Source organism: Mus musculus, chromosome 6 (assembly GCF_000001635.26).
Source record: "Mus musculus strain C57BL/6J chromosome 6, GRCm38.p6 C57BL/6J".
Lineage (NCBI taxonomy): Eukaryota > Metazoa > Chordata > Mammalia > Rodentia > Muridae > Mus > Mus musculus.
The window spans coordinates 22,132,969-22,155,231 of NC_000072.6; the positions used below are offsets into that span (position 1 = coordinate 22,132,969).

Genomic DNA, 22,263 nt, shown 5'->3' on the forward strand with positions numbered 1-22,263 from the left:
TGCCTCCAGTAGCTGGCAAAGGGGATGCACTTAAAGTTTTGCCGTTCTTTAATATGGATAGAATTAAGAGAGCATTTGATTTTTCTACTGCCAGGAAAACAGAATTAGACCTAAGCCTCCCAGGGAGATGAAAGACTAAGGGACATGACACTCCTTTATGTCCCTTCCAGTCACTGTTGGGAATAGCTTCAGCAATGTTCCCTTATCCTTTATTTCCTTCTTAGTCAGGAGACAGTGACTATAAGAAACTCGCTTGTAATTAAAAATACAAATAGTCATGTATGTGAGGACTTCTTAGAATATCTCCTCACATTAACATTCACTTTGATTGCAAAAGCTCTATAATGTTGGCTTTATTCCCTCAATATGTCAAAAGAGGTTTTTTTTTCCCCCCCCCTGGGTGCTTGGAAATTGTTTTAAATGCTACAATGTAAAGGCACCTTTTATACTTAACCTCTACTTGAATCATCCAAGACTGCCTTATACATCAGTATAGATACACAAAGAACAGATACAAATTCCCAAGGAGTCCGTATTGTCTTTGACTTTCAGTCAGCTCCCCAGAGATTTGTGAGCTTTAGAACTTTCATTCCCTGTCGAAGCTATCTCCAGCTCCTCACAGAAGACCAGGTTCAACAATCCACTGATTAAAATGAGAAGACTGAAATCTCTTGCCTTAGAGAAATGTAATAATGGTCACCGCTGAGTATAATTATAAAGCATAGGAACCATTCTGAATCGCACAAAGGCAGACCAAAAAAGTCCCAGCATTATAGTGTACTGATGATAGTGGGCAAAGCAAGTCCTTAAGACTCAGTTTCTTTGCATGTCATTATGACTTAGGCTGCCTAATTTGTATTATTCCAGGAGGATGACCTAAGAAAGCTGCTCTACGGGTCACACTGAGGTGCAGATAGGCGATGAGAAGCACTGTATCTACCCTTCTGTGTTCCTGTGCCACTCAGAGGCCATTTTAGCATCTATGGTGAAGGCACAGTTTCTTTATAAGGAAATCCACATACGTACAAAAACAAGCTCTCTACATTAATGCTGACAGAAGTCTACTTCTGATATTTATCGAAAGTCAAGTAGCATAGCACTCCTAGAAATGTCTCTTAAAGTACTCAGCTTAAATTATCTTTACTGATTTCACAGTCAGCATGTATATCTCATGATCATTCATGCTCTATTGCAAGGAAGGTCGTACTTCTCATATAAATGTGAGGAAGGATCAGAGTCTAAGACAAACCAGCAGCTTAAGACATCAGACTCACACCAATACTTGCATACTGACCTGCAGAACACACATACAGAACAGCCATTGTTCTGCACTTTTCTTCAGCACTTGGATCTAATGACTTCATCTTTCCTTAGAAATACAGAGAGAGCATTAGCTTGTGGCATGGCAGTGGAGGAAGAAAAGATAGAGTCAGAACGTCAGCAGTGGTGGGTACCGTGCACGAGACCCAAGGCTCAATGTAAGAGGCATGGGAGCCCTCCTTAATCTTCACGCTCCTGGAAATAAAGTAGCATATGGACTTTGCTCTGTGGAAATGTTTTCTGAGAAAATAGATACAAATTCAAAATCTCTCTCTCACACACACACACACAAAAAAACAATTCAAGGAAAAAAAAAACTACATGATGCTTTTGTGTACACGTTCTCGCTCCATTAAGACAGCCACGCTTCCATAACTCAGCTCATGGGAATTTCAGGACTGTGTCTCTTGAATGAGACTCCTAGAAGTTCTTCTTCATGGCATACTTTTAGTTTAGTTTTGTTTTGTTTTAAATTTAGATGTCAGCTAGATTCATCTCCTTAGTAGAGAGATTTTTTTGACTCCCAGCAAAAGTAAAGGTAAAAACTATTGAAAAATCTCATCACCATCAAAAACTTCCTATCTCCTGCTACGAATCCTTTTTCTGTGACTCCATCCCTTGGAAGGAGCCACTGCATTTTTGCATCCATTTTGATGTGTACCCTAAAGGAGAACAGGTTTTAGGAAATGATAGAAATACCAGTTAGCAGTCATTTTTTTAATGCCTAGGTTTTATTTTATTTTAATTTTTTAAGACTTCCTGTCTGCTGCTGCTGAGATGCCCTGCTGACTTTCGTGCTGCTGCCGTGCTCAGCACAGTTTGTGGCACTAGCCATTTATCTGATTCTCACAGTGTTCCTGTGTAGAGTAAATACTATTTATTATCTCCATTTTAATGGGGTGACAGACACTAAAGCACCATCCTAACACAGGAAAGGCACGTCAAGGGCTAGAGACCACAGGGCCCCGTGTTCTCCATTATCCAGACCAGACAAATTTCTGGCTGCCGTTTAGGTTATTTTATGTGCAGTTTTAAGGACTTAAGGGTTCATCCAGCTGAGTGTTTGGTTATTTCTACAACGCAGTGATCGTGCCAAGATATAAACAACCTCTGCCATCTCTGTGGGCTACCAGGGAGGGTAAGAACACACGCTTTGGCAACACCAGTTGTTTCCTATAGCCACGCCTGTTTCTCTCATTTTGTGTACGATCTCAGGCTGTGCCTCAGGACTTTCAAGGCTCTTGGCTTCAAAGCTGTGGAATGTTAGGCAAGAATCCCAGAGAAAATGTGCATTTTTGAGCCACCTCTGTTGGATCCTGGCTTTTGGAGGTTTCTCAGCTTTCTGCTAGAGTATGACTGATTTTTTTCATTACTTGTTTTCTTCAACTATGCATTTACTGATTAGACATGATAAGATCTTGCCTCACTGGAGGCAAGATATGATATTGTAGAGTGAAAGCTACCATTCCTTGTCTTCGCCAAAATAACTGTGCTCACCTGGGACGAGGAACAGTGTGTCACCTTGTTGACTTGGACTTGCTCTGCACTGTATCTACAGGAATTCTCCGACAAGAAATGAGACCATTGAGGAACCACCCAGGTCACTGGAAGGAATCCAAAGTGGAAAAGGTAAATGCATATAGTCCCACATATGACTGCATAAAGAAAGGAAGTACCTGGCTAATAAAATGCATACTTAAAAATGATTAAATCTGTTAGCGATCAAACCCAAAACTTAAACTAGGAAGTGTTCATTTTTCTCCTGAAAATTGGACTTTTCTTCTTATAGAGAGGAGAAGAGCAAGAGGCAGCGAGCATTCTCATAACGATGGTAAATGTGTACATGTTAAGGGCCTACTTGAAAGCTTAGGAAATATGGTTTAAAAGTTACTCTTGGAGCTTTGGCACACGGCGCGATAATACATGCTTGGTGTGTTGTGGCTCTAGGCGCACTCCCTAATGCACAGGAGTGGGTCATTTAGTTGAATAAAATGTATCCTTACGGACCAGAGATCCTACTGCTAAATATTTGTTCTCAGAAAATCATCAAGAATGTGTGTAGTTCTCAAACTAGTGTCCTTCAAACTCAGTGACAGGTCTTAAACCAAAATTCTGCTTAGAAGACTCAATGCAGCCCACCCCCCTCCCCCACCCCCAGAGAACCACACAGTATTAGACAAATACCCAGTTATAAGAGGGATTCCTTATTAAAAGAAATAGATATACTGATAGATCATTTTTCCTTAATATTTTCTTCTTGTATGACAAAAATTAGATGTTGCTTTTTTTTATTCTTCCCTCATACGTTAACCCTGATATCCGTTTCTCCTTCTTCTCCTTCTGCAGTCACACACACACACACACACACACACACACACACACACACCTCCCCTCGCCCACAGATCCACTCACAGTCCACCTCCCCTCAGAAAAGAGCAGGCCTCTCAGGTCATCAAGCAAACACAACATAAGACCAGGCACATGCCATCACATCAAGGCTGGATGAGGCAACCCAGCCGGAGAAGGGTCCCACATGCGGGCAAAAAGAGTCAGAGACAGCCCTGCTCCCTGTTAGAGATCCCACAAGAGCACCAAGCTACTCAGCCATAACATGTATGCAGAGGAACTAGCCAGATGGCATCCCTGTCAGTAGATTCTATGGGCTGTGTTCCTGTGGTGTCCCTGATCCCGCTGGTTCCCTCCGTCCTTCCTCTCCCTCCTGTGCGGGATGCTCTGAGCTCCTCCTAGTGTTTGCCTGTAGGACTCTGCTCCCATCAGTTCCGCATGAAGTCTCTCTGTCGTTTTTTTTAATGAGGACGATTCTGCTCGTCTCTGGCCCCAGAACACTTCAGGCAGGACAAACTGTAGGTGGAAGGTTTTGCGGCTGCATTGATATTCCAAACACTTCACTTAAACCTAGCCTGGTTACATATGATGGCTGGCTAGGGCTCTGTGTCCCCAATTACTACGAGTTTTTGCTAGGGTTACTTTTATAGAATTTTTTTTGCAGTTTTTTTTAGTCTTTTTTTTTCTTTTAAAATATTTTTATTAGGTATTTTCCTCATTTACATTTCCAATGCTATCCCAAAAGTCCCCCATACCCTCCCCGCCTTCCCTACTCACCCACTCCCACTTTTTGGCCCTGGCGTTCCCCTGTATTGGGGCATATAAACTTTGTGTGTCCAATGGGCCTCTCTTTCCAGTGATAGCCGACTAGGCCATCTTTTGATACATATGCAGCTAGAGACAAGAGCTCCGGGGTACTGGTTAGTTCATATTGTTGTTCCACCTATAGGGTTGCAGATCCCTTTAGCTCCTTGGGTACTTTCTCTAGCTCCTCCATTGGGGGCCCTGTGATCCATCCAGTAGCTGACTGTGTGCATCCACTTCTGTGTTTGCTAGGCCCCGGCATAGTCTCACAAGAGACAGCTATATCAGGGTCCTTTCAGCAAAATCTTGCTAGTGTATGCAATGGTGTCAGCGTTTGGAAGCTGATTATGGGATGGATCCCCGGATATGGCAGTCTCTAGATGGACCATCCTTTTGTCTCAGCTCCAAACTTTGTCTCTGTAACTCCTTCCATGGGTTGCACTGGGTTTTTAACCTCACATCGGAAATGATTCTCAATTCCTGTACTTTCTCCCAGTATCCACCCCACCACACACACATCTGATCTCTTCTGTTCCCAACCCCACCTGCCCCCAATCCGCCAGTGAAATCTATTTTATTTTTCCTGTCCAGGCAGATCCTTGGTCCAGTCCAATACTGTGGTTCTCCGTGGTGTTGCACTGAACCTTCTAACTGTGGTTTAAGTTCCATCAGTGAGTTTGAGAAGCACAGATTCAACAGAAGGAAATGTAATAGTTTACCTTTAGGGTAAAGATATTTCGCCAATACTCTCTTACTTGAAGTAATTCCTTGTTTGCACTTTGAATGTGATAGCTGAATGAATGTACTGTCAGCTTTACTGAGAAATGCTTGTGGGTGAGGGATAGAGCAATGGTCAGTAAAGTGCTTGCTTTTTGGACATGAGTACCTGTGTTGCATCTCTAGAATGCAAGGAAAACTCTGGGTATGTTGGTACGAGTCGGTAACCCCAGAGCTTGGGAGTGGGGGCCGGATAGAGACAGGCAGATTTGGGGGCTTTGCTGGGTAGTCAGACTAGCTCATTTGTGAACTCCAGATTCAGAGAGAGAGGGAGGGGCGGAGGGAGGGACACAGAGAGAGACAGAGACATATAGCAACAGAATCAAAGAGAGGCAGAACAGAAAGAGACAGACACACAGTGAGATAATTATTTAGCAAAACCTGTAATTTTTATATTAAATTCAAAGTTTTATTTTTAAACATAAATTTCCTTTTTTATTTTAGATGCAGCTCCACGAGTTTTGTTCGAAAATAAAGATATACATTGCAGTGATGGTGAGTTGAGATTAAAGTGTTGCCATAGGATAGCCCAAAGTCTAGACACAGCCCAACCTTGAAAAACTATAAACATTTTATCTATCCTACTCAGATTTCTTTAGGCTGCTAGTTTGTTGAAAGTCAATTCTGAGAAGTTTTGTTTCTGGTTAACTTAATATATATCACTTTCTCACGAACAAAGCATTTCACTTTTATTTAATCTGCTTTTTAGTTTAAAATATTATGTGTATATATGTTGTTGTCTTGTGATAGTAACTTCTAGACTCATTTTTAGGGGTTCAAGGAATCTTAAGGCTCTACATTAGGGGTAGAGTGTGGTTTATGAGTCATGTTCACCAGTTTCACTATTCTGAAGTAAGATTTTTCTTCCTATGCAATTGCTGTAATGGAAAGTATTTGAGTAGAACTCTCTTTATACCACCTGAGAATTTCAAACTCAATTTTCAGTTTATTTTCATATGATACCATGAATTTTAACTATACACAATAAAACTATATGTATAATTTATGTTTATGCAAAACTTATATTAAAATTTTTTTTGTTCATCCGGTTTGATCTACATGCAGTAGTTTTGTAAATATATATTTTTTAGTGAGTTCAATTGACTTTCAGGATCATGTGACTACTAAATGGCCTTCAGATTCATTCTAAGCTCCTAGGTATTCTTTTAAAATTTGTTCTTATTTATTTTACATATATGGGTATCTCCTGGAATGCATGATGCTTGAGGAGGCCAGAAGAGGGCCTTGGGTCACCTCTTTTCTTCATAACTCAGGGAATCAAAATTACAAATGGTTGTGAGCTACCCTGTAGGCTCTAGGACATGAACCTGGTCCTCTAGAAGAGCAGCCAGTATGGTGCTTTTAGCCACAGAGACAATTCCCCAGAGTCCTGAAGTTTCTTAATAGCTTATATTAATAAAGAATTCATTCTCTGTTGTAGGTTTATTTTTTATAATATATACCTCTTAAAATAAATCCACACTTACCAATCCTTATTCTGTTTTGCTAAACTGTGCATTTAGCAAACTTATCTTCTGGACGATGGTGGAGTATGCCTTTATGCCAGCACTCAGGCAGAGGCATGGTGATCTCTGAATTTGAGGCCAGTCTAGTCTACAGAGCCTAGTCTTCCAGGACAGGCAGAACTACAAAGAGAAAGAAACAGTATCTCAAAACAAAGCAAAAGGAAGATGAAAAGAAAGAAAGAAAGAAAGAAAGAAAGAAAGAAAGAAAGAAAGAAAGAAAGAAAGAGGAAGGGAGGGAGGGAGGGAGGGAGGGAGGGAGGAAGGAAGGAAGGAAGGAAGGAAGGAAGGAAGGAAGGAAGGAAGGAAGGAAGGAAGGAAAAAGGGAGGAAGGAAAGAAAACTTGGAATGTATAAACTTAGGCTTAATTTTTTATAAATAAAAGTTATAATTTAATACTATCTAATTTGTTTGCCTTCTAAATGCTGGTGTTTATTCAACCTTTTAAAATAATCACATCAAATATCATGCTAGATTGAGTAGTATTAGTGTTTAATGAAATCAAAAAAAAGTGCCTTCAGTTAAAGACTGAAAGCTTTTCAAATATTGCTGAATTTAACAGGGAAAAAGAGCAGGTGTCCCCACACCGAACCCCAGCAACTGATCTCTCACACTTACAAGACCTGGTTATTTCTCCAGGGTCACTGCTGTTCAGAGAACGAATTAAAAACAAAAAGAAAAAACTCAGCTCAATGAGAAAAGCAGGAGAAGTGGCAGTAGTAGTATTTTCGAGGGTGTATCCAGGGGTCGTAGGCTGAGGGCTAAATGCAGCTTGGAAAAGCTTGCTGCAGCTCTTTCGGCTTCCATATCCTGCGCTGGATAATCTCATCGCTTTCAGTTCCCAGGCAACGTGCCGCAGATCCGGGGCACATTGTTAGAAAATGTCTTCAACTTTGTTCAAGTTGTTTGTTCCCTGATTAAAAATTCATCCTATCTGGATCTTTACAATTAATCTCCCTGCTTTTATGGTCTGATATAAGATTTAAAAATACACTGGGTGACGCTTCTGCCCAGGTGGGGTTATCTTTAAGAGTCTAAGCTTTTCCAGTGTCTAAACTTTTCCTCTGATGAGTTACGGTGATCCATCAAGACAGCAATAAAATCCTATGGTTAAAAGAAGCCCGTTAAAAACAGCCAAACCTTCAAACAGCTTTCCCACGTATGCTTGCCAAATAGGTTAGGCAGCCTGCTCCCACCATCCCTCCTGCTGGGTTCTACATGCATCTGAGGTAAGCTGGCCCTAGACAAGTTCAAACGGGACTGGGAGAGATGCCAAGGACGAACCAGGTGTTTATAGGCAGCAACCTTCCTTCAGTTGCGGTGATGTCAGAGATAAATCAACTTTCAAGTTAGGGTCCAGGATGCAGCGCCCAACCCAGAGGTGGAAGGTTTGGTGGTCGTGGTGGGGGTCTTGTTAAAGTCTTGCTTAAGGAAGTTTATTTCATCTCGTGCAGGTATGTTCAATTTACAAGAAGTATAAGCACTCTTTGAAAACAGTAGCTACTCTGTGAAATATATATATGTAAAAAGTAAAAAACAAAAGGGAAATTAATTCACAGTGGATTGTTATAAAAACATATTCTTAGTCAATAGAGATGGTGCATGCCTTAATCCTAGAACTGGGAAGGCAAAGGCCAAAAGACCACAAGTTCAAGGCCAGAGTGGGATGTATGGGAAGACTTTGTGTCAAATGAAATAAATGAAATATATAAAAGTAAAAAGGAAGCCTAATAAGTTAAAATACATCATCTATGATTCATGCTGATAGAACAATTTACTGCTTTGCTATTCATTCAAGAGGTTCTGAGCACAAAAGTATATTATACTCCCTTCGTGCCCGGGCAGCTCAGCCCTCTCTAACTGGCTGATCACAGCTCCTGTTTGTTTAGTATTATGCTGGGGTCAGAGCGTTCTTTTGGATCAAATCCCACGACTATTCACCCCCTGTTTTCACTCCGCTTTTCTCCATTCCTTGAACAGAGAATATGCTGTGGGTGGGATGGGTGAGACTTTGATTTTAAAAATCAATACCCTACTAAGAAGCAGTTAAATTTGAATTAAAAGCAATGATTATTTTCATATCAGTTATAATCCTCTGTACTTAGATTCTTGTGAATCAAATTGAGACAGATTATTAATATTAAATATGAAGTATATATATACATATATAATACACACACGTATATATGTATATATATATATATATATATACATATATATATATATATATATATATATATATATATATATATATCAGCCAGATAAAAATCTATGGTCAACTTGTTCTCTTCAAATGTCAAATAAAATTAAGCAGTTTGCTCAAATCATCGAGAGATTCAACAAAAATTGAGTTGTTGGGTTTTTTTTTAAATAAGACTTCTCTGCAAACTGAAATTACACTATATTTATGACACCATTGTACCCTTAACTCATACTTGATGAATGTTTTTCTCCACAGGCAGAAAAACCCATAGAATGGGAGACAGAAATGCACATATTAACGTTCAGTGCTTAGAGCACACAGGGAGCTATTTGGAGATATAGGTCTTAGAACTAGAGTACAGCAGTTAGTGATTCATGGGCTCTGTTTCCCCATACTGAGTGAAGCTTCCTTGTATCGCTCAAAGTCCAGGACGTCATGATAGTAGGATCGACGGACAGCAGAGCAATGAGGAGCCTGTGGAATGTCTGTCCCCGGATTTAGTTTGTCTCTAGAGAGGATGAGAAGCCACTAGAATTTGGAAACAAACCATCAGACTTTATTTTAGAGAAACCATTGTGATAGCTATATAAAAGGAGAGAGACAGACATGGCCAGAACATTGTCTTTTTGCTAAGGCCAGTTCTGTCCCTTCTGGCACTGAAGTCGGCTGTACCTTTTCTTGCTATACTAGTCAACATCACTGGATTCCAAGTGGTGCTAGGATGCCTTCACCTTGCTGATTTCAGGAGTGTTTTTCTTTCTTTCTTTTTTTAATTATTCATTCCATTTGTTTACATCTCAAATGACATACCACTTCCAGGTTACCCCTCCACAAACCCCTCATCCCACAACCTCTCTCTCCTTCCTTCCCTTGGCCTCTATGAGGGCTCTTCCCCACCCACCCACCCTCTCCCACCCCACCCCTCCAGGATGCTCCTATGCTGGGGCATCAAACCTCCAGAGGACCAAGGACCTCCCCTCTCATTGATGTCAGGCAAGGCCATCCTCTGCTGCCTGTGTATCTGGAGCCATGGATCCCTCCCTGTGCGCTCCTTGGTTGGTAGTCTAGTCGCTGGGTGCACTGGGTGGTCCAGCCGCTGATGTTGTTCTTTCTATGGGGTTACCGTCTCCCTCAGCTCCTCCGGTCCTTCCACCAGCTTCCACTTGCTTGAGTTTTGTTGGCTGTTGTAAAGAATAGATAATACTTGTAGCTATTGAAAACCTTTTTTGATAAACTCTTGGGCACTTGTCCATTCCAAATATTGTTAGATGTAACTTAACAGGGGTTGCTCTGTGTGTATGCAGTGCTAAAGCTGTTTTTCTTTTCTTGTACCAAGATGGTGTTTGCTATTAAATGAGGTGCCAAAGAAAAGTTTCTATCCAATGGCATGAAGTCATTCTAGATTTGAGAACAGGTTTGAACAGATATGGCCATTCCTTTTTCTTTTTTTTAACTTTCTGACATTTTCCCCTGTTGAAGTGGCTTGGGGAGGAAATTCAGGATGCTTTGTGGATATTTTGACCTCTCTGTGTGGTATGATACCAAAGTTCACATTTTTTGTTTTCCCCTACTACTCCTCTATCAACTAATGGCAGATTAATGACATTTTCCACTAAGAACGTTTCTGATTATGTGCTATCTCTCTTCTGTTGCTTGGAGTTATTGTCTCCATTTACATAATTAACTGAAATGTCATATATCTTATAAGAATGTTATCATTGCACAGGAGAGACCTTTTCCCCTACCTTCTGTGCTTTTTAATCCTTTCAAGGACTAGGAAAAAAATACTATTGGTACTGAACCAAATAAAGTGAACAGCTGGTCTACGGAAGCTCCCCATAGCTGACACATTGGAAATCAGGCTGATGCCACAAATCAGTTGTGCCTGGGTCCTGAATGGATAGCCATTGCTCAGTGAAGCTGTACGCCTCAATCGCGTGCAGTTTTGGACTCTATATGCAGTTCATGGTTGCCTTTGTCTTCCTTTCTGTCTTTGTAACAGAGGAAGATGTGCTCTGCCATATCAAGAAGATCATCACCCACCCCCGTTTAGAACTCAGTCCCGAGTTTAATCCGAAGATCAAAGAGTATTACTGTGAAGTGCCATTCGATGTGCTAACTGTGAGGATCGGAGCAGAGACCTCAAAGTGTCAGTGCAAGGCGCACCTGCAGGAGCAGGCAGGGCCAAGGTATGGGCCGCGCAGGGCGTGTGCTCAGGGACAACTTGGTTTGTCACCAGGAAGCAGATGCCTGATCTTCCCCTTAAGAGTGGTTCAGAAAAGCTGAACCACAGCCCTTCTGGACAGCAAGGTGGTATGAAATCCTTCCTTTTTCAGGCTGCATGTGCTTAGAGAACAAATTCATTCTCTACCAATCTACAAATCCCCACCCCCACCCCCTTTCACCCTAAGGCAACTTCTCCAGTCTGATCAGCCAGAGGTGAAAATTTGTGGGCATAGTCATGCTAACTTTCCTAATCTTGCAGGATTTATTTGTTTATTTATTGTTATCTTCCATAGATATTTTTTAAAAGGCACCAACTCTTGTGTTTGGAAAACTGAACAGGAATAGAGCCTTATTTACATACAGTGTCTCCAGAGAGGAAGGCACAGTTGCATGTTGAAGGGGGAAACGTGCTTGTCATTGATGACAGTCCATTCAGTGTAAAGAAAGGATTCAGGCTCAGGGTCTACCTATAGTTAGCAGAATGCTTGCCTAGCGTGCACAACAGCTTCGGCTTGATACTCACTTAGAAGTCAGCATGGAATATACGAGAAGAGCTGTTAAAAGAAGGGAAGAAATGAGGAAGTGTGTAGGGAAGAAAAGAAGGAAGAAAAATGAAATAAGATACAGAAAAGAAACGAGGATTCATGTCACTCCAGTCTTGCTCCTACTGCGGCTCTACCATGTAACTTTAGGCAATTTGATAAGTTCTTTCTTTCTTTCTTTCTTTCTTTCTTTCTTTCTTTCTTTCTTTCTTTCTTTCTTCCTTCCTTCCTTCCTTCCTTCCTTCCTTCCTCCCTCCCTCCCTCCCCCTTCCTTCCTTCCTTCCTTCCTTCCTTCCTTCCTTCCTTCCTTCCTTCCTTTCTTCCTTTACAACTTGCCTTCTAGGCACGATGTTACTAATTGCCAGATGTTACCGAAAAAGGGTGCCCTTACCTATTTCTTATCTCCGTCTCTCCACCTGCCCTAAACCTCAGTGGAGAATCCCACCTAACCACTGCCAGACATCCTTGGCCGCCCACCTGTATCGGACACCCCAGATCCCAGCTCTCACCACCATCCCACCCCACCCCAACGCTGCATATGGTTGTTTCATTCTTTTTCCTCCAAAGCATGTCAGAAAAAAAACTCTCTCCTTCCCTGTGTCTGCCTTTTCCTCCTGGGACCCGGAAGTCCTGATAACAGTTTTTCATAATAGTCTCTATGTTTATAGTAAGGCCATTATTATTATTATTATTATTATTATTATTATTATTATTAGTTGATGTCTGAATATGTTTGGGCTGGATAATTTTCTCCATGCATATAAATTCTCATCTCTCTTTCTCCCTCCCCTCCTACTGCCCGCCCTCAGTTTTGCCACCTATCCTCTGGGAATAGGAATGAACAGAATCTCTGTGCTTGTGGTGGACGAGTCTCACGCAGGGGGTGCCGCCCTAACCACGTATAAACTCACCATCTATAGAGAAGATCGCCCGAGTCTGCCCTTCTTCGAGGACTTCACAGCGTGCGGCTTTGTACAAGTGAGTGCATTTTGCGTTTCATTTGTGTGGAATTGGAACTGATTCGTTAATCCATGTGAAAAATGTGAAACTGTTACTTGCAGCCTTGTGCGTCTCTCAGCTGTGATCTCTGCAGCAAAGTCTGCGCCCGGCGTGGGTATCTGCAGCCCCCCAGCTTTCTTAGTGTGGTAGCCACACTCTGTGCTCACTGGGCTTAGGGAGTTATCATGGTGGCCATGTAAAATTGTCCAGCAACAGCAGCTAAGGATTTGATTTTACATTGCCCATTTACGTTTTCTTGTTTTTCTTGGGTTTGTCCCTGGATCATTTTTTGAAGTTTTAAACTGGATCCAGTAGAATTTATTGGAGAGAGAGAGAGAGAGAGAGAGAGAGAGAGAGAGAGAGAGAGAGAGAAAGAGAGAGAGAGAGGAACTTACGGAACTTTTTTAATAGCAAGGATACTAAATAAATGAAATTTGCTTGGCGTAGATGTATATCTCATTCATGCCTCAGTCCTTAATCACTTTGCAAGACTGTGTCTTCTCCTTTGAGAAACACATTCCATTTTCTTGCCTTATTGGCTTGGGAGGAGGGTGACTATTACCCTCTGCCTTTGCCTTTTGTCAGCTTTCTCTTCCTTTTCCTTAAAAGTCTACATATACACACAACCCTCAACATTTTCTCAGAGCATGCACATACCCTCAGTACAGATGATGCCAAGGAAACAGGAGTGAGAACTTTAATCACATATCTCCTAGTCCATTCAGAAAGTATAATCACAAATATATGATATCCAAAGGATGGATGTGCTTGCTACCAGCAGCTTTGTAATAGAAAAGATTAAACAGGGATACTACCCACTGCATCTTGGTGGGTGCTAAGGACCCCCCCATGATTGTTGATAATCTATGGCCAAACACCATAATCCCTCCCTTCCCCCATCACAGTCACATGCATCTACTACCAAGAGCTTACCACTCCATATGGTTATTCGTTCCTTACACTTATATTTTCTAAGGAAATCCCAAACTTAAGAATTCTTACAAAATCAGAGGGAAACACGGTGATGCTTTAGAAATCTGCATCTATTTTAGTTTAGAACGACACTGTCCTTCTCTGAGAGTCTCTCTCCTTAATACCTGTGGATTACATGTAGGATAAAACCTTTATATTATAATTTTTAATTCATTTCTTTAATTTAAATTTTATTTCATACAATATATTTTGATCATGTTTTCTCTGTCCAATATTTTCTTTATTCATTCCATTAAAAAAGAAGCCAGACATATATTGGCACACTGCATCTCATTAATATGACATTGAAGAGCAGATAAAAGTAACAGGAATAGAGACCAGAACACCAGTTCTCTGGAAGATGTCAATGCCACTAAACATGAAGGGACCCTTTGAGGAAATGTCTTATATCTGGGTGATGACCACTTATATGAACATGTGGTGTATGAACATATGAAAATGATGTGCTTAAAATGTATATGATATACTGTATGCTACCTATGTAATATAGAAAGTATATATGAAATGGTTGGACAAATTTGCACATACATTTTACTTCAGGAAAATAAGAAAAACATTAGAAGGAAAAGTTTGTATTGTTATCTTCCAAGACACAGTTCATTTCTCAAATACAATACTGATCAGAAACAAGCTAATTATCATGCAGTAATAACCTCAGAGAATAGATTTTTCTTACTACTATAACGTGAAAAAATATTTGAAAATTCTTGTGGGATGAATCTCACAGACAATTGCAGGAAAGTATTTCAGTGATTTATGGGTCCTTTCCAGAAGTTCCTAGTTCTGAAAGTTTGTGTGGTCCTTCAATCAGTGCTACATTTTATAACATGGAAAGTGTTTAATAGAATTTTTTTAGCCTTTCATTTATAACAATTCTCATATATGTGAGCAAGAAAAGTGTGGCGTGAATAACGTAGCTTCCTTCCGATGTTTAGCTAGGCATGAGCTGCCATGTGAAGGACCGGTCTGCTTCTCATGGGCTCCACCTCAGATTCCACCCTGAAGCCCCTCGACGCTAGTTAGTTTTCTCACTGCTGTTACAAAACATGTGACAAAAGTGAGTTGGAGAAGAAAGAGGTCACTTTGGCTCATGGTTGGTGGGTCCGCCCACACAGCCAGGAAGGAATGGAGGCAGGCGCATGGGGGGAGGGGGAGGGTTTGCTTATATTTCCTTTAGAGTCAGGAATCAGGCCTAAGTGCTCAGCCAGCTTCTGCTTCTATTCTGTGCTGACACTGGACCCTAGCTGTGGACAATACCGCCCACATTTATTTAACCTGGGCCCGTCCTCTCTTCTCAGTTCAGCCATGGTGGAATAAGCCCTCACATACAATGCTTGGGGAATACTTTGCACATAAATCCAAAGAATCTAACAAAATTGACTGTGAAGATTACTGCTTAGTCACACCAAGGGCTTTAGTTTCAGTGTTGATAACACAGCACGGGTTTGATTGCAAAGCGAGCAGGAGGGGCCGAGTTTGTAATCACCAATTCTTAGTCACTTGAGAATTTCACAATCAAACTCAGCAAAGTTCGCATATGTCGCAAAACTTAAAATGTTTTGATCTTCCAAAGTTTTCCCTCTTTTTTGCTATTTTTACTGTTAAGATGAAAGTCCACAGCACACTCTTTGGAAATTATCGGTTAGGCGGTTTAATTTGAGCTCCCAGAACATACATGCAGGCGCATGCAGAACGAAGTTCAACATTAATCATATTCTCCTTTCTGGTAAAAGGAGAAATTCCGACTTCTCCCTGCATTTCAAATTAGATTTTGGTTTCATGGACTCTATGTTCAGCTTTAAATTAGCATCGTAGAATCCATTTGTGTTGCTATAACATATTGCCTGCAGCTGGGTAATTTATAAAGCATAGAAGTTTATTTCTCACAATTCTGGACGCTGAGAAACTCAAGATCAGGTCTTTGGATCTTTAATGCCAAGGCTTTCTGGATAATCCCCTGGTGGTAGAGGCCAAAAGGACCTACACTATGTGCTGTGTTCCACCTGTCAAGGGGTCAAAGAGCAAGATAAGATAAGATTAGTTTCCTCCAAAGGCACTAATCCATTCACAGGGCCAGTCCTTTCATAAGAACTTAGGAACTGCCTTCATGATGTAATCCTAAAAGGTCCCACCTCATAATTCCACTTCAGTGAAGTTGTTCTAACACAACTGAATTTGGGGGGTGGGGGGAGAGTACTTCATTGCACAGCAAACACAGAAAACAACCCACTTTCAAACAAACAAAGCAGAATCATTCAATTTGGATGCTATCAAGCCATCTCATTTCTCTTCTTCCTGTTCCTCTTCCTTCTGGGAATCAACTATTCACATTACTGTTTCACCAGAAGAGTAACAGGGAAGAGAAAGCAGATTTATAAAGCAAAGTACTCAATTAAAAGCCAGTTGCTATAGTATTTTGGTAAATAATAAGATCTTTAAATTATAAGCCATTTTTTCCTTTATATGTCTAAGCATTATTAACAACGTACTTGATCTTAATAAACTATTTGAAAATATGTAGTATCTTTATTTCAATTATGGTTATGACAATTTAAAATTGTATATAGTTGCTCCAAAGGGGTTTTAGTCACTGTAGGTAAGAAGAAATTTATATATATATTTAATTGTTATAAATAATTAGGTTGGAACTACTCAATCTCAACCCCAGTGCCACTGTCTTTTGGTCCAGGAAAATAAAAGGAAAGTTATCTAAACATTATCGTAGACCCTTTTGAAAGTGGTGACAATGTGTGCCCACAGACATTGCCAATGTCTTCCATGGTGCAGAATCAGCACCAGTGAAAAGCCACCTATGTAAAGCAAGAACCATTCCTCCTTGTGTAACATGGTATTAACTGAGAGTGAATGGCTTACAGGTATTCTTTAAATGTTCTGTGCTGGATTCGTTGTTCTCTTTTATCATCCTTACATTTTGATTAATTCTAGCTCTGCTCACTATCCAGCCATCTTTTCTATTGTAATTACTACAATCACACGTGTGCATTCAATTACAGAAAGCATGTTCTTAATGAAATCTAAAACCACCATGTGACTGGCACACTCAGAACATCAGTGCATTGAGATTTATCCATCCATATATAAGGCTTCGCTGCTGAGAAGAAAGGCTTAGAAAGTAATAAATAAACTGTTACTGTGGCTGAAAAATGTCATGTTTAGGAAATAGTAAAATATATTTATGTTCTAAGGAAATTGAAATACATGTGGAGAATATTTCTTTTACTACCTGTTTTCAAACCTACTTTTTGACGTGGATAACAATAACTACACAGAAATTGATTTGTGTACTTGATCTGCAGTCTAGTGTACATTGTGCCCCCAAAGCACTGTGCTGGGAAAGAGCCATAAATAAGATCTACAAAAAGGCCATCCAGCAGAGGCCTAGAGGACCGAGTTCCATGAATGTATTTCTAGAACCATTTTTATATTAAAATGTATTATTATACACAAAGGGAAAATCCTGAGGAAAGAGAAAATATTACTTGAAAAGATGTTCAGCATTTATCTATACATTTTATTAACTGGCCTATGTCACTTTATAAAAGGAAAAATTAACCATTTAGATGCTATGTCACTAAGTTCTATGCAAATGACTCCAGTTCAGTGTTCAGATATGCTTTGTAATTCATTTATTCTTTCACCCTCCCAACACCACCAAGAAATACAGTCAAGTGGCTCAAAGATATGTTTGTCTAATATCATAGCAAAAAAATGATAATAGAATAGGGATGTGTTCATCGAAATTATGAATGAAGCACCAGTTTCGGCACTCAGTTCAGTGAGTGATAACATCCACTCGTTGTCTTGCCTGCTTCAGCTTACCAATTTTCCCACAGTGGCATCTATTGCGCTGTGATTGTGCCATGCTCTCAGCTAGTAATGAGTTCAAAGCGACTGCTCTGCCCTGTGTTCTGCTCACACACTGTGTGGTGGACGGGAGCCAAAGAAGCAGGAGTAGAAGTCCAGACAGAACTTTCCTTATGTGCCAAGTCTTCCCTTAAGCACTTCACCATCCTCTAGCATTTACTTCTAATCCTGGACGTGAGTAAATTTCAAAATAAATCATCTCCCCTTTGTAGAAAAAAAAATGTACTGAGAAGTCAAGACTTTAGAAGTGGTTAGAAACTTCGCCCAGGCTTTCTATGTAATCTGTGGCAAAAGTGGGGTTTTGCTACAAATTCTCCTCAACTTACGGTGGGGTTCCATCCTGTTAAGTGTTCCAAGCATTGAAGCTACCTTGTCTAAAATTCGATTAGAGGCCAGGGGTATGGCTCAGCAGAAGAGCATTTGCTGCCAAGCCTCATGGCTTGAGTTTGATCCCCAGGACCACATGGCAGAAGGAGGGAACCAACTGACTTTTGCAGGTTGTCCTCCGATGTCCACATGAATATTGTTGCATGTCCCTCTGCCCTTCCCAACACCAAAGTCAATAAGTATGACAATTTTTAAAAATTAACTTAGCACACTAATTGCCAGGCACCACAATTTCCTATAGTCTATTTCAGTAGGCTCAGACATTCAAATATTGTCATGAGTCCCAAAAATATTTCATGCCTTATGCTTTGTGCCTGATAAAGAATGAATCCTCTTTATCCATTTCATTATGGGGGATTTGTGGTGACTAAACCCATTTCATTATTAATGACCCAGGATGTATTAAGGACTCTTCACTAAAGTGCTTAATCTTGTTGGGTTTGCACACTTGAAGATGTAGACTGAACGAGCTTTTATGGACTTTCTTCAAAATTCCACATGTGGGGAGCGGGTGTGGCGGCAGTCCCAAAGGCGCCAGGGACTGCAGCTAAGTCATATGACTTGCACCTGACTTCCTCATATAAACCACAAACATCTTGAGTGCTGCGCAGGTGTACCAGGATACAGATGAATCCAATTTGATGGAGATATGCCCCTGCTGCCCTGATTAGCTGAAGCTGCGTGCCTGGTGAGGTGGCGTGGCCTGCTGTGTGTGGATGGGAACTGAGAGTATAAGAGAGTGAGAGGCCCAGGGTTCAAGGGAGATATAAAAACAGGGGAGATATAAACAGGGGAGATATAAAAACAAGGGAGATATAAAAACAAGGGAGATATATAAACAAGGGAGATATATGGAGAAAGAAGAAACAGGACTGAATAAATGTGTGCAGAAGGATCCTGTAGCAGCGTCGTTCTTCCTGGCCAGTTGAGCGCGCGCAACATCCACATGGTACCAAGGGAAGGCAGGGTAGTATTCTTTCTATTAGCAATGTGTCACCTGGCATTTTGAGTGTAGAGGACATCTCAGTAGCCAGGAGGCATTGTCACCTAAGTCATCCTTCTTTGTGTTGAGTTCAATTTCTTTAAAAGCCTGTGACAATGGGCAGGGTCCCCTTTAATTTACAATCTGTTTAGCGCTTAAAATAAATTACCACTCTAGGTTGGTAAAAGAGCGGTGTTGCACATTCATCCAGTGCATAACTTATGGTCAGACAAATTAGTGTTTAAATAGAGTCTTTTGCTTGCCACATCTGTTTTGTGTGTCTTTCTGAGCCACATCTGCTTCCATGATTAGAAATAAACTCTTTCCTCTGTTAGCACAGTAAAGCCAATGCCACGTGATGGAAGAAAACTGGGTCTTTCTTGCTTCTAGTGGCTTGAGTGAGAGACTCTTCTTGGGGACACACATCACGTACATCTCTCACCCCCGACAGGGGTCCCACAACAGATTGAAGTAATGATGGGGACAAAGTCCAACACAGTGAGCCAACGACTTTCTACTGGGTTTCTAGAGGAAGTGTGAAGGATTACTTACAGGAGCAGGGATGACACAGAAACCCATCCTAACAAGGGTGACATCTCGGAAAGCTGCAGCCTGGGAGCTCTCTGCGCAACTTGCAGGTAGCTACACAAGTCCTCACAAATCTCCTCTGGACACCTCAGAGTCTCCTCCGTTGGCAGTTGCTTATTTATAAGCTGAGGACGGGTCTTCAAGAAGGTCCTGACTTTCTGCTTTCTGAGAAGACATTTTGTTTTTTTTCCTGAGTCTCATAAGTTTTCCCTTCCCTCCTAGAGGGAAGGTGTCAATCAAAAAGCTCTTCTGCACATGACAGTTGTGTCTAAAATGAACCTTTCTATTGTCTTTCCTCGTGTTGCTTGAAAGGTCTGCTTTGATAGTCTTGAGAACTTATGCTCTGATTTCTAGGCTGGACAGGGAAACAGAAAAGAGGAGGGGTGCTCTTTTTGTTGTTGTTTAGATCTTTAAAAAAAAACACTCTGAAGAAACTGTATTTCAAATACGACATTTGAAACTTTGAGGGATACCATAGCTAAAAGAGAAGTATATGGAGGGGGTCTCTTTAATAGCTTCAGATCTCAGCATCCACTTTGTGCCAGTTTTAATATCTCCGAAGGGTTCCAGAGCTTTTCTCTAATATTTTCCACATCCTTCCTTGTTTCTCAAGTCCAAAGGAACTCTGCCAAACGTTTTCACCAGGAAAGAGACCAAACCAACAGTAGAACATGACTTACTGGAAAAAGACATGGTAAGCCACATGGGTTGGCTTTCTGTAGGACAAGGGAAAGCAAAGGATGCCTCTAGTCCTTGGCACTGTCAGAAACTCACAAGGCAGGCCCTTGAGTCCCTAAGGAAAGTTCTGAACCTCCAACGCAACAAATGACATTCATGACCAGTGTGGTATGCTACTTCAGAATTAGAAAAACTCCCAGGTAAATGTCTTTGTCTTAATAATTCAAAATCTAGAGCAGAATAGTGACAGATACAAGAAGGGCAATACCATCCCTTATGCAAATATATGCTATTAACATTTAATTTGTTGAGTGTCTACTTTTCTTTCCGGGAAGCTTACTAATTACATATGATTGTTTCATTTTTGGCTCTAATATAAAAATAGTATCTATGTTACAACATAGTGTTTTGGAACCATGTGTGGCCCTTCAATGATACTATGTTTTTTTTTTTTAAATGAAATACTACTTTATATAATACTTGCTAAAGAGACAATCATCTGTATGGAGATACACCTCTATTGCTTCATCTCATGATAATGATAATGATGTTCCTCTCATGATAATGGTAATGATGTTCCAAAAGCACACAGTAATTTATCACCCATACTTTGGGCCTTTTACGTTGTCATTAGTGAGAGACATTGATGAGCTTTCTTTCAGCAGAGTGAAATGATTCAATTTTTGTTCAAAGAAAGCTTGGCCAATGTTTTAGTTAGGTAATGCCAAGAGAATTTTCCACATGCACTTAATGGTGCCATTTCCCACCATAGGTGTGTGTTGATGGAGCAAGAGTAGAGAATGGAGTCTATTTTGCAGATGGCTTCAGTAATCATTTAGCTAGTTTGGCTTATGTTCCAAGAAGACAGAATAAGGGTACTTTATACCAAAAATTTTTCCTTCCTTCCTTCCTTCCTTCCTTCCTTCCTTCCTTCCTTCCTCCCTCCCTTCCTTCCTCCCTTTCCTCCCTCCCTCCCTCCCTCCCTCCCTCCCCCCTCCTTCCCCTTTCTTTCTATAGTGCTTGGACTTTACACCTATTTAATACCTATTATATGCTGGATGCCATTTTAATTGCTTAAAGTTTACTAACTGGAATTTTTAAACAAAACATAGAGTATGCAATCTTATAACTTTTCCACAGATAGAGAAGCAAAAGCTCAGAGAACTGGCTAATGTCACCCTGCTTTCAAGGACAAAGTCTACTTTGAACTAGGAATCTGGTCCCAGAGGTACTTCAGAGCTGTTTTCCTGGCTGCAGTATGTCATTCTAAAACAAGATCACAAAACAAGCACAAGTTTCCAATAGCTTTCAGCCAAAGAGTTAATATTTTTTCATAAAAGAACATTTTAATTTTTAATTATATGTAGTGAGTGCATATACATGCATGCATGTGTGTGTGTGTGTGTGTGTGTGTGTGTGTGTGTGTATGTGTGTGTGTGTGACAACTTTGTGGAGTCATTTTGTTCCTTTAACCATGTTAGTCCTGGGGAATCAACCTCAGGCCCAGTGGCAAACACTTCCATGTTCTAGGTCAGTGGTTCTCGACTTACGTACTACGGCCCTCTCACATAGGTCATATATCAGATATCTTGCATATCAGATATGTACATTACAACTTATTTTTTTTCCATTTTTAATTAGGTATTTAGCTCATTTACATTTCCAATGCTATACCAAAAGTCCCCCATACCCACCCACCCCCACTCCCCTACCCACCCACTCCCCCTTTTTGGCCCTGGCGTTCCCCTGTACTGGGCCATATAAAGTTTGCGAGTCCATTGGGCCTCTCTTTCCAGTGATGGCTGACTAGGCCATCTTTTGATACATATGCAGCTAGAGTCAAGAGCTCCGGGGTACTGGTTAGTTCATAATGTTGTTCCACCTATAGGGTTGCAGATCCCTTTAGCTCCTTGGCTACTTTCTCTAGCTCCTCCATTGGGAGCCCTGTGATCCATCCATTAGCTGCCTGTGAGCATCCACTTCTGTGTTTGCTAGGCCCCGGCATAGTCT

The 22,263-nt window shown here is 40.8% G+C and overlaps 1 protein-coding gene across 6 annotated transcripts in view; it reads left to right on the plus strand.

Annotated features, from left to right (window-relative positions):
• Cped1 (cadherin-like and PC-esterase domain containing 1) overlaps positions 1-22,263 on the plus strand; it is a 270,698-nt gene that overhangs the window by 147,259 nt on the left and 101,176 nt on the right. For all 6 annotated transcript variants that reach the window (XM_006505040.4, XM_011241054.3, XM_006505042.4 and 3 more), the window contains 4 exons: positions 2,879-2,949; positions 5,692-5,742; positions 10,976-11,162; positions 12,551-12,719. In XM_006505040.4, coding sequence (XP_006505103.1) covers positions 2,879-2,949; positions 5,692-5,742; positions 10,976-11,162; positions 12,551-12,719 — 478 coding nt within the window. The remainder of the gene's footprint in view (positions 1-2,878; positions 2,950-5,691; positions 5,743-10,975; positions 11,163-12,550; positions 12,720-22,263) is intronic.